The sequence below is a fragment of the Myxocyprinus asiaticus genome, chromosome 39, assembly GCF_019703515.2.
Source record: "Myxocyprinus asiaticus isolate MX2 ecotype Aquarium Trade chromosome 39, UBuf_Myxa_2, whole genome shotgun sequence".
Lineage (NCBI taxonomy): Eukaryota > Metazoa > Chordata > Actinopteri > Cypriniformes > Catostomidae > Myxocyprinus > Myxocyprinus asiaticus.
Window position 1 is genome coordinate 2,787,501 of NC_059382.1, and position 12,508 is coordinate 2,800,008.

Consider the following 12,508-nt stretch of genomic DNA (forward strand, 5'->3'; position numbering starts at 1 on the left):
CTTATGTGCACAACTCACATAAGAGACAAGGACATATTTCTGTAATGTGATGTATTTGTAAGTGCAATGCAGTATTTAATGAGTCTTGATTTCATGCATTGGTAATTGATTGGATCGTAAACAGTGTCAGGTGGTTAGAGGGGAAAGGTTGAAAAGTAAGAGAGATTCATGAGGTCATCCTAAAAGCGGAGCAAGTTTTATACATATTGATGATTGATTATTTGGAATAACGTGCACTGATGAAGTTCAAAATAAGACCAGAATAGTATATTTACCCTCCTATGGTCTTCGGTCATTTTTGACCGAAATACATTTTTAAAATGTAATAAAAATGGTTTCCTTTATCTGAACAGTACAAGACTTGGTGACTTTTCCTCCATTTTCCCTCTGAACGTAATAAATAAATAAATAAATAAATAAATAAATAAATAAATTGGACTTGAGTCGATAATTGGTCATTAAAAAAAAAAAGCGACACCTTTGTTATTCATGGTCAAAATTGACTGACCATTGAAAATGAATGGTGATTTTTTTTATCTTTCAAATACAATCAATAAATTAGCCACAATGCAGAAAAAAACAGACACACAGAAATTACAGGGTGAGACTCTAAAACATACTCAGTGCAAAACATACACACCCACTCACAAACTTACACACACACAAGAATGAAGTGGTGAGACTTTAACACACTGCTTTTTTTTTCTTTCTTTTTTTTTTTTTTTTTTTACATTCGTCAAATAAATCAGCCATAATGCTAAACACACACACTTAGAAATGAAGGGTTTAGACAATAACACACTCACAATGCAAAACACACACACAGACACACACACGCACACGCACACACACACACACTCACGTGTTGGTGCAGCTGTCATTATGAGGACTCTCCATAGACATAATGATTTTTATACTGTACAAACTATAGATTCTATCCCCTAACCCTAACCCTACCCCTAAACCTAACCCTCACAAAAAAACTTTCTGCATTTTTAAATGTTCAATAAAACATCGTTTAGTATGTTTAAGTGATTTGAATTATGGGGACACTAGAAATGTCCTCATAAACCACATTTATAGCATAATACCCTTGTAATTACCTAAAAAAAGTCCTCGTAAACCACTTAAACCTGCCCACACACACACACATACACACTCACACACACACACACACACACACACACACACACACACACACACACACACAGCCATCTTTTGGTCATTGTTGGCATTACAAATCATCGTTGTTTTCCAGCTGATGACAGCAATCTGACACATTCACACACACATAAACACACACACACACACACACACGTTTGAAAAATGCATTTTTACTATAGAAAGTTTGAAATTGACATTATTATGCATTTACTTTGAGTTATTACATTTTTATGTTTAAAATAAATTATTGTAGAAAAATGCTTATTCTGTGTCTTGTCTTTGTAACACCATGATCAGGTCTGATGACAAGCATAATGACATAAACTGCAAAAACTGACACTTCAAATAAATTTTAAAATGCTAAACTTTGACAAATAATAGTTTGATAATGTCTAAATATGTATCCAAATGCATATCTTGTAATAAATATAAAATTAGTTTACAACAAGCCATCAGACTACACATTAGGTGGCTACAGTCATCTACTGGCTGTTACTGACATGGTTTTCAAGTCATGTTATTTATATTTTGTTCACCAGATGGCAGCAGTCTTCCTCCAATTTATGTCACATTCATATTTTCTTCATGTTTCAACTTATAGAACTGTAGGTTCTGAATTTGTCATTTTTTCCCAAGAATTTGCTTATTTTGATATGCAAATTAATGGTAAAATTTAGAAATGTACATGTAAATAAGCATAGCATGAAATCCCAAAAGAAATGCATAATTTTATTGTTCTTCAGGGAAGAAAATTTGTTATCATTATCATCATCATCATCATCATCATTATCATCAAAAAAAAAAAAAGGGTTACATATCTAAACCTTCCAGCCAAAAATGACTGAAAATACCAAAGGAAAGTGCCATTTTTGAATACCATAGGAGGGTTAAAAAAAAGTAAATACTCACTTTGAATGTATGCCATGTTGACTTTCTGCCTTACAGAATTCTCATATAACACGATCGTTTTTATCGGACAATTGTGGACAAACATGTTTTCATCTAAAGTGAGAATATTGATATCATTTGGATATCTGAAACCCAATACAGTTGGTATCTGCTTCCAGCAAAATGAAGAACAACTGATGACTGAACAGTCTACAGTAGCGAGAAAAAGAACTACAAAGAGCTACAAAGTTACAGTTTTGCATTGATATTTTCAATGTTAAAGGAATTGTAATTTGTGGAGTTTGCTACAGCAATCATCACTCTTACTATTGCTCATACTTAGGGGATTTTCAGACCAGTAGCTCTTTTGAATTGTTCCAAAACAGGGACTAAAGTTGTTACAATGTTGCATTTTCTTCTTGGTTTGGTTCGCCTTCACAAGGCATAATTTCAAAGCGGACCAAAACTGTGATCCAAAACTCGTCTCTTATTCGTGTGAGACATTCAATACCTTATTGTGTTGTGATGGCTCACAGACGGTGTTTGTTACCGCACCTTAGCACATGTCTTTGGGTGAGTAAAGCCAATGTCTGTATTATTTTAAAAGAGGTTTACACTGCTGTGGCTGCCTTGTAACATATACACGACACATGGGTGCGTTCCATTCAGAAGTGATCATCCCTATGCCCTATTCCCTTCATAGATTTTACCCTCCACTGTCTGAGAATTAATAAAACGGTCATGATGAACACACTTTAAGTCATTTGTTTATATACTGTATAAAAACAAAATTGTGGACATCATTATTGCTTTTCCTTTGAAGTGCCCTGTGAAGGCATAATGATGCTGTTTGAAACGTATTATATGCCTTCTTGTCGCAAAACCTGACGAAAAACATGTCGTGCACAATTAATGACGAAAAAACACATAAAATCAGATCTGACCGTTCAAGTCGCATTAAAGGGATAGTTCACCCAAAAAGGAAAATGTTCTCTTTATTTACTCACCCTCATGATATCCCAGGTGTGTGTGACTTTCTTTCTTCACCAGAACACATTTGAAGAAAAACAGAAAAATATCTCAGCTCAGTAGGTCCTTAAAATGCAAGTGAATGATGATCAGACTTTTGAAGCTCCAAAAATCACAGACAGTCAGCATAAACGTCATCCATACGACTCCAGCGGTCTTCTAAAGCGAAATGATCGCTTCTGGTGCGAAAAAGATAAATATTGAAGCACTTTTAAACTCTAAATCATGCTTCCGTTCTGTAGCGGTACGCGTGTGTGATGTAATCGCATTGGCATTTGAAACACGCAAGAACTGACGCACATGCGACACACATGGAAGATCAGCGCTGTTTACAAGTGAGAAGGAGGAACACTGTACAGAAGCTTGGTTGGTTTTGGTTTAGATCTGTATTGATCTGTTTCTTTACTCACAATGGTGTGTTTGTGTGCTTATCCTGGATGTCTCAACCGAGTGGAGAACGTGAGATTACATCTGTTTCATGGCAACGCAAATACGTCACACGAGAGACCGCGTAATCTCCACCATCTCGTGAAGCTTACCCGAAGAATTGGATTATAGTTAAAATCTTTTGTTGCACCAAAAGTGATTGTATCACTTTAGAAGACATTAATTTAACCGTTAGGGTCGTATGGATGATGTTTATGCTGCCTATCTGTGATTTTTGGAGCATCAAAAGAGAAATCTCCATCCACTTGCATTTTAAGGACCTACTGAGCTGAGATATTTTTCAATTTTTCTTCAAATGTGTTCTGGTGAAGAAAGAAAGTCATACGCACGTATGAATGTGGTTTGATCAAGCTTGTAGAAATTAGATTTTTTTTCTGCCTGTGTGAACATAGCCTTAGTGGTTTTAACATACTTATTGATGATTTGATGCCAAAAGTTTTTTTCAGAACATGGAAGAATCTCGTTCACATTAAGATTTTTATATGCACCACTTACACACACACCACACACTTTCATCACACGAAATCTGCTGTAAAAATGAATTCTCTCTCATGTTCTGTTCTCATTTCCACATGTGTACACTCATCGCCTGGATCTGTCCTCCCCCTCCATCCCTCCTTCATCTCTCCCTCTATCCTGCTGCACTCCTCCGCTGCTCCTCTTTTTCTCTCCTGTGTTGTTCCTGACGATTTTTACAGAAATCTTCCTCTGACTTCTCTTTCTCTCTATCCATCCTTTCTCTTTTGTTTTATCTTAAACCTCTGTCCTCTGAGAAACCACAGAGCCTGTGAAATGAGCTAGTTTTACAGCGTGCATGAAAGAAACATTGCATTGAGGTCGCTTGGTGAAACTGTCAAGAAATGTCATATTTCAAATGACTGTAATGTTATAAAAATGTATACTAATATTATTCAGATTGTAAAGTACATTTGTACAGTACTATTATAAATGTACATAATGCTGCTTTCTGAATATAACTTATGCTGATTTATGCTGATTAATGTTTTTAAAATCATTGTGACTGGACAGAATAGGAATGAGATTACTACTAATTTTCATAAATAAATAAATAAATAAATAAAAATGCACAATGCAGAAAATCTTAAAGGAATATTCCAGGTTCAATACAACATCCGTGGCATAATATTGATTACCATTGCTTGTTTATTTAAAAAAAAAAAGCTGTTACAGTGCAGCACTTACAATGGAAGTCAATGGGGCCAATCTGTAAACATTAAAATTCTCACTGTTTCAAAAGTATAGCCACAAGACATAAACAATATGTGTGTTAACATGATTTTAGTGCGATAAATCACTTACTCACCGCATCTGTAAAGTTATATCCAAGTTTACAACTTTGTTGCCATGACGACATGACACCGTAAACTCTATAAATGATTTTATCACACTAAAATCATGAACTACACTTTAGATCACACTAAAATCATTAAAATCGTATAAAGTTTACATCTTGTGGCTATACTTTTAAAACAGTGTGTATTTTAACATTTATAAACTTGCCCCCATTCACTTCCATTACTGTAACTGCGACTGTTGTATTGAACCCGGAATATTCCTTTCAGTGTTCCTAAAAAATTCGTAATTTTCTTTCTTTTCAATCTGCTTACTGCACTAAGTCTCGTAAGCTATGAAAGAGCCAGTTTTGCACCATAAGATTATACATTTCGGTGTGTTTCAGCTCTCTTTAATCTGATTCCGGTGGGTTTGAGAGTCGTGGCGATACAGGGCGTGAAAGCGGGACTTTACGTGGCCATGAACGGAGAGGGTTTCCTGTACTCATCGGTAAGAAAAAACATATGTATTTTTGTGTGCATACATGCATATGTACCTGCAAATGTGTTTATCATATGATTTATAGAATTTGTTTTTATTTCTTTTCTCTGTAGCGTTTGTCAGGGTATGTACTATTACGCAATTTTGATGTAGTGTGTGTGTGTGTGTATTTCGTTGCGTGTTTGTAAGTAAGTGTGTTTGTTTTAGACAGCAGGATGGACTGTGTAACAGTTGTGTTACTGTGTGTTTTGAGTGCAAGATGTTGTGTTATTGTAGTGTGTTAATATTGTGTGTGAGGAGGTGTGCTTTTGTGTTTTGCTGTGTTCACTGCAGGTCAGTTAGTCTTTTGAATAAAACAGAGATGCACAAAACAACACAATCAAAATTATGATTTCAGGAGACCAAAAACCTTTCAAAGGTTTCAAAACCTAGAGAGCTCCCTATCTAGACAGCATAGGCGCATTTTCGAAGGATGATCATTAGGGTTGGCAGCCACATTATGCTGCCTTTTAAGGCCATGTCCACAGTAATCTGTTTAAGTCTGAAAACTGTTTTCAGTTTCTTAATGTCATCGTCTTAAGCACAGACTTTAGGCATTCTTTTCTTAAAAAATATTTCATCTTTTATTTTTGCTTTCTGATCTATTATTAACTATGTTTTTATATGCATGTTCATATATTCTACTTTGTATTATTATATGCTTGAGTTTTTATTGTGCAAAGCGCCTTGAGAAGCGAATTTTAAAGGCGCTGTATAAAAATAAATTGTATTATTATTATCGTTTTCCAAAGTATTCAGTAATGGAGCGTGTTTCCGAAACTCAGAATTTTCGGTGGAGAAAAACGCGGTTCAAGGGGGGAAATGTAGCCAAATTAATGCGTTTTCAAACAAAAACTTATTAATGTGACATATTAGTGTGACGTGATACCTCACTTTGGATCAATTCTAAAGAAGCAAGATGCCAGAGAAGTCGAGAAAAATCTTAATTCTAAACATATATCATTCAATACTAAAAATACTATCGATAAAAATAGTTAAATCTAATTGGGAATATTTTACCCAAATTTGTATGTGCTGTGCATTTTTGGGCTGATTAGAGTATTGCATCAAAGGGCTGGTTATTGATACAGATTATCAGATTCGATTCCGATTAGGGATGCACCGATACCATTTTTTCTCTCCCGATCCGATTCCGATACCTGAACTCTCAGTATCGGCCAATACAGATCCGATACCAATGTTGTTGTTTTTTTTGAATGAGGTCTTTAACTCACTGTGTGGAACTGATTGGGAGGACTCTTTTATGTGTAAATAAACAAAAACCTCTAACTACACATTATTTCTGAGACCGTCAATCCGCGCATCTAATCATGTGGCTTGTTGAGCGCGTTACCGCGGAGACATAGTGCATGTGGAGGCTTCATGCTATTCTCTGCGGCATCCACGCACAACTCACCACATGCCCCACCGAGAGCGAAAACCACATTATAGCGACCACAAGGATGTTACCCCATGTGACTCGACCCTCCCTAGCAACCGGACCAATTTGGTTGCTAAGGAGACCTGGCTGGAGTCACTCAGCACACCCTGGATTCGAACTCGCGACTCCAGGTGTGGTAGTCAGTGTCTTTACTCGCTGACCTACCCAGGCTTCTATGATAGTGATACATTTCTGTTTGAATTTCTTAGGGCTTTTATTTTGACTCAGACTTTTATTTTGATGGACCGCTCCAGGAAGACTCCAGAAGAGTGTTTGTAGGCTAGTTCACAATTCGCTTCTCATTCAAGTGAAATGCTCATACGGTGCCATTCTCAATGCATGTTATAAGCGAACCAAATTATTTAGCATCTACACCTGAGAAGAAGTTTGTGTGGAGCGCAACAACTCTGTGTTTTATTCACTTTCACACAAATCACGAGTACAATGGCTGATTATGACTTTAGAAACACATATTTTTCACACTGTTACTCACACACTGCTATGTTACGATATCGAAACACTTCTACAATGCATCATTTGAAAAAAGACACATTTTAACACTTTTATTACAGACTCACCTACATTTACACACTTATTCCAATGTGATTAACTTGTGAGGTAGCTCACCTGATAAAGTTCAGACTCGGAAGCTCAGCGAAAGTGCCATAGAAGCGACAAAATGATGTGGTTGCTTCAGAAAATGTGCTTTTCATGTCGCATTTGCATCAGTTAGGTTTATGTGTTGGTTTAGGGTAAGGATGTCTGTTTTGTTCACCTCTCATTTATCTTTTAAAACATTATCGGTTAGGTTTAGGTTAAAGTTTTAGGTTAGGGAGGTGCATTTTACATCTAATATTTACCTTAAAAACCTCGTCTGATTACAACACCATTTCACTCGCTTTTTTGCGCCCCCTGCTGGACATATCACTGGGAAACTGCAGCCAAACGTGTACTAAAGCACGTAATTCTGGTTTGCAAAAATGTTGCCACGGTCACATAATAACATATTGAAAATTACATTTTCAGGGCCTGGGTAGCTCAGTGGTAAAAAATGCTAGCTACCACCCCTGGAGTTCGCTAGTTCAAATCCCAGGGCGTGCTGACTGACTCCAGCCAGGTCTCCTAAGCAATCAAATTGGCCCGGTTGCTAGGGAGGGTAGAGTCACATGGGGTAACCTCCTCGTGGTCGCTATAATGTGGTTTGTTCTCGGTGGGACGTGTGGTAAGTTGTGCGTGGATGCCGCGGCGGATGGCGTGAAGCCTCCACACGTGCTATGTCTCCATGGCGACGCGCTCAACAAGCCACATGATAAGATGCACAGATTGACGGTCTCAGATGCGGAGGCAACTGAGATTCGTCCTCTGCCACCCAGACTGAGGCGAGTCACTACATGACCACAAGGACTTAAAAGCACACTGGGAATTGGGCATTCCAAATTGGGTGAAAAAGGGGAAAAATCCCCTTTTATAAATCAAAATTTATATTTTCAGAAAAGATAGTGTGTTTGTTTGAGCAGTGGTACTCATATTACTGTGTGGTTTATTGTGGCTTTAACAATTGAAGTTTTACCCCAGTGGATATGTTCTGCATAAAAATACAAATATAGAAAGCAAACTTTAATGCTAAAGTTTTCCGATAGAGTGAAATGTACAACAACAAGAACATTCTGGAAGCAAAGAACAGAGCAACAGTCGTGTGATGGAGAGAGAGAGCGAGTCTGTACAGCTGACTACATTCATAATTCACACACTTGCTCCATTAATATTTGAAGTATAGCCCCTGAACTACACTGACTCGCAAAGAAAGAAAGCAGTGTTACCATGTTTTGGACACACCATTAAAAGATATTGAAATCCAGACTGATTATTCACAATTCCCTCAATAAAGACGTTAAGTACACTTCTTGTACCTTTTTTTTAATTTTCTAATACTTTTTCGCTTTAAATCAAAGTTTGCAGTTTTGTGATGCATCTTAAAGCTGTTTGGTTTGGTTCAAGACTTATAACTCTTTCTTTAAGAATATTTTGAAATACCTTTGGAGGAAATTTTGCATGAAGCCTGAACTTATATTACACATGTCTGTGTGTGACAAGATGTTGTTCTATCTTTGGGGTGAGAAAGTGTTAATTAACTCACTTTCAGTGTGATAATGAACTTCTACGGAAAAACAATATTTTTACCCACCCCTAGTGTAGAATGTGCAAAAGAATTGAGTGGTAAATTATTAGAAATGAGTATTATGAATCGATGAATCAAAGTTTGATATGAAGACCATCCACTAATGGTGCCAAGTGTGTGTGTGTGTGTGTGTGTGTGTGTGTGTGTGTGTTCACCTGAGGTGGTTTCTGCTCTCCATCCTCTCCACATGTGCATCCTGTAGACTCTATAAAGAAACTGGGACAAAGATGTGTAAAGACACAAACAGACACAAACCTGTTATTATGTTTTAAGGAAATCATTCTGTCATCATTTCATCACACTCATGTCATTCCCAACCCATGGGACAATATGTCTTCTTAGGAACACAAAACGAGATGTTTTGAAGGTTGTTCACTTTGCTCTTTTCCATACAAAGTCTTCTGAAGTCATGTGACAGACCCAAATTTATCTCATTGCTTACTGAAAATCTTTCCCTCTGCTCTGTACAAGAGACTTGTGACTGTAGTTCTCAAATTACATTTGTGCATATATGGACTACTTATATGATATTTTTATGGTGCTTTTTGCACATTTAGGAGCTTGACAGCAGTATACAAAGAATAGAAACGAGTAGCTTGAACTTTCTGCCTAACATCTCCCACAGAAGAAAGAAAGGGGTCAGTAAATGATGACAGAATTGAAACTCTCTCTCTCTTGCTCTTTCTCTCTCTGTAGGACATGTTCACAGCGGAGTGTAAGTTTAAGGAGAGTGTGTTTGAGAATTATTATGTGATCTACTCGTCCACGCTGTACCGTCAGCACGAGAGCGGACGCGCCTGGTTCCTTGGACTCAATAAAGAAGGAATAATTATGAAGGGGAACCGGGTCAAGAAAACAAAACCGTGTTCACACTTTGTGCCCAAACCTATTGAAGGTGAGGACACATACACACAAACAAACAAACAAACATTCATATCATCAGTTCTGTTGCCACTCATGGTCAGACATTATAGTGATTCTTCCATAGATATAGGCTGCTGTTTATCATAGTAAAGGAACTATAATGTATGATCTTGAGTGGCCTACTTGAAATCACATTTGCTGGAATGCACTTATAATGGGGGTCTATGGGGCAAGTGTACCGGAGGGTTTAAAAGCAGAAATAAGCAGTTCATATTTTTGTTAATGCACTCACATGAATTCTTCCATTAAAAAAAGGTGTTATTTGAGCTGTAAAGTCTCTAAATGAGCCGTTGAGAAGTTGGATTATTCTCAAGGTGCTTAAATAGGAAAAACAAATTGAAAGCAGAAGTACAGAGCATAAAACAGAGTATATAAGCATGCATCAAAAACAGTTAATAATAAAACACGATTCAAAATAATAATAATAAAAAGACAAAATCGTCAAGTAAAAGCTATCCTAAAGAAATATGTTTTGAGATAAGCTTTAAATACACTACAAGACTGTGCTTCTCTAATATCAGAAGGAAGGAAGTGATTTCCACATATAGGGCTGCGATTAATTATACAAAAAATTGCATTAAAAAATTAATGCAATTAAGCTTCCTGGGACCGATTTCAGTTTTTTGTTTTTTTTATATAAATTGCACATTTTGTATTGTCTCATCAATGCAACTGTATTACAATTGTAATATACTGTATGTTATATTATATTTATAATTATTTAAATATTATATTTATAATTATTTAATCAATATTTTTTGAATTATTGTTGTGTGATATTTAATTATCGATTGACAGCCCTAATTTACTTCGAGATATTCATTTTTGATATTTCATATAAATTATAGGTAACAAAATGCTTATTCTATGTCTTCTCTTTGTAACACCATGGTCAGGTTTGACTGTATATATAAAGCGACATTATTGCAAAAAGTGACACTTCAAAATGATTTAAAATCCTTTGATAAATGTCAAAATATATATCCAAATGCATAATTGTGATAGTCTAATGTAAATCTAAAATTATATCATCTAAAATGTATTTAAAACAGGCAATCAGACCGCACCGTACAGCCATCTACTGGTTATTATTGTTATGACATGATTTTCAAGTCATTTAATTGTTCTTTTTTTCACCAGATATCAGCAATATGCCTCAATACATGACACATTCTTATATATATATTTTTTTTTCATGTTTGAACTTACAGAAGTGTAGGTTTTACTGAAGTGATGTTAACATAAATATGCTTATTTGCATATGCAATCGAATAGTGTAATCGAGAAATGTACAGGTAAATAAGATCTAAATAGCATAAATTTACAAAAGAAGTGCATCATTTTATTATTACTTCAGGGAATAAGAAATTGTATCATTCCTTTAAAATGTACATATAAAAAAGTTACACCTGTACTGTACCCGTACCGCTTCAAAAGCGTCCATCTGATGCATATGTACATTGACGCGTCCTTAGAAAAGCTTTATAATAAATCTATCTCGCACAGATTGACTAATTCAGTTGCTAAATGGATTGCTGTGGAGTGTAGGTCAATGATTGGCTTATGGTCAATAATATGGAAATAAACACTACATTGCCTTCTAAAGCCACTTTTTGTCTTATTATTGCTTTTCTCATCTGCCACAATAATGCAATGCATTTTAATGATCTGAATTATTACAATCGTAATATATATTATATTTACAATTATTGACATATAACTATTTATAATGATTTAATCAATATTTATTGAATTATTGTTATATGAGGGCCTTTCTCAGCAAACATTTACATATAAGAATTAAATGCAATTAATTTTAATTGATTGACATCCCTAATTTTTTTCTTTCTCTCTCTTTGTCAGTGTGTATGTATAAGGAGCCGTCGCTGCATGACATTGACGAGAAGCAGCGATCGAGGAAAAACTCAGGAACTCCAACTATGGGCATCAGAAAAGAGCTGAACCAGGACTCTACTGATCATGAAGGATCATAGCCACACACACAAACACACACACACACACACACATACACACACACACACACACACACACTGACCTGTAAATGAACACACATGCACACACTCACTCACACACACACACACACACACACAGTGACCCCTGGAGCTGAATGCTTTCTTACACCCAAACAAACAACAGCAACTTCAGCATCAACAAACATCCATTCAAATAAAATAAAAGAAGTAACATGAAAAAAAGCTGAATTCTTGCCTGTGAAAACATTTTAGGAATATTTGAAAATCAGGACATGATTTTACATTTTATGCAAAGTCTGGCAAGAGTTTGTTCACGGCACGTTGTCGTGGAGACGCGTGAGGGTGTTTCTGTTGGGAGTCCGAGCTTTAAGCCATGTTCGATATTCATGCATTGATTTATGAATGCCAAAAGCACTTTCACTCACTGAAATATTGTGCACCTCATGAATATTGAATGTTCTCATTGATTGTGTCCTCCAATCATTTCTCTCGTTTTTTTATTCGGGGTGGGAGGGAGGGGTCTTTTGAATTCTGCTCTCTGATTGGCTGAAGTGGGACGGGTCAAGGGATCGGGCTCTGATGATAGGCTCTGACTGTCATGTGACCTTA

The 12,508-nt window shown here is 36.2% G+C and overlaps 1 protein-coding gene across 4 annotated transcripts in view; it reads left to right on the top strand.

Annotated features, from left to right (window-relative positions):
• LOC127429942 (fibroblast growth factor 12-like) overlaps positions 1–12,386 on the top strand; it is a 53,373-nt gene extending 40,987 nt beyond the window's left edge. For all 4 annotated transcript variants that reach the window (XM_051679337.1, XM_051679335.1, XM_051679336.1 and 1 more), the window contains exons 3-5: positions 5,228–5,331; positions 9,678–9,876; positions 11,769–12,386. In XM_051679337.1, coding sequence (XP_051535297.1) covers positions 5,228–5,331; positions 9,678–9,876; positions 11,769–11,899 — 434 coding nt within the window. In that variant the 3' untranslated portion in view covers positions 11,900–12,386. The remainder of the gene's footprint in view (positions 1–5,227; positions 5,332–9,677; positions 9,877–11,768) is intronic.
• Positions 12,387–12,508: the final 122 nt, after the last annotated feature.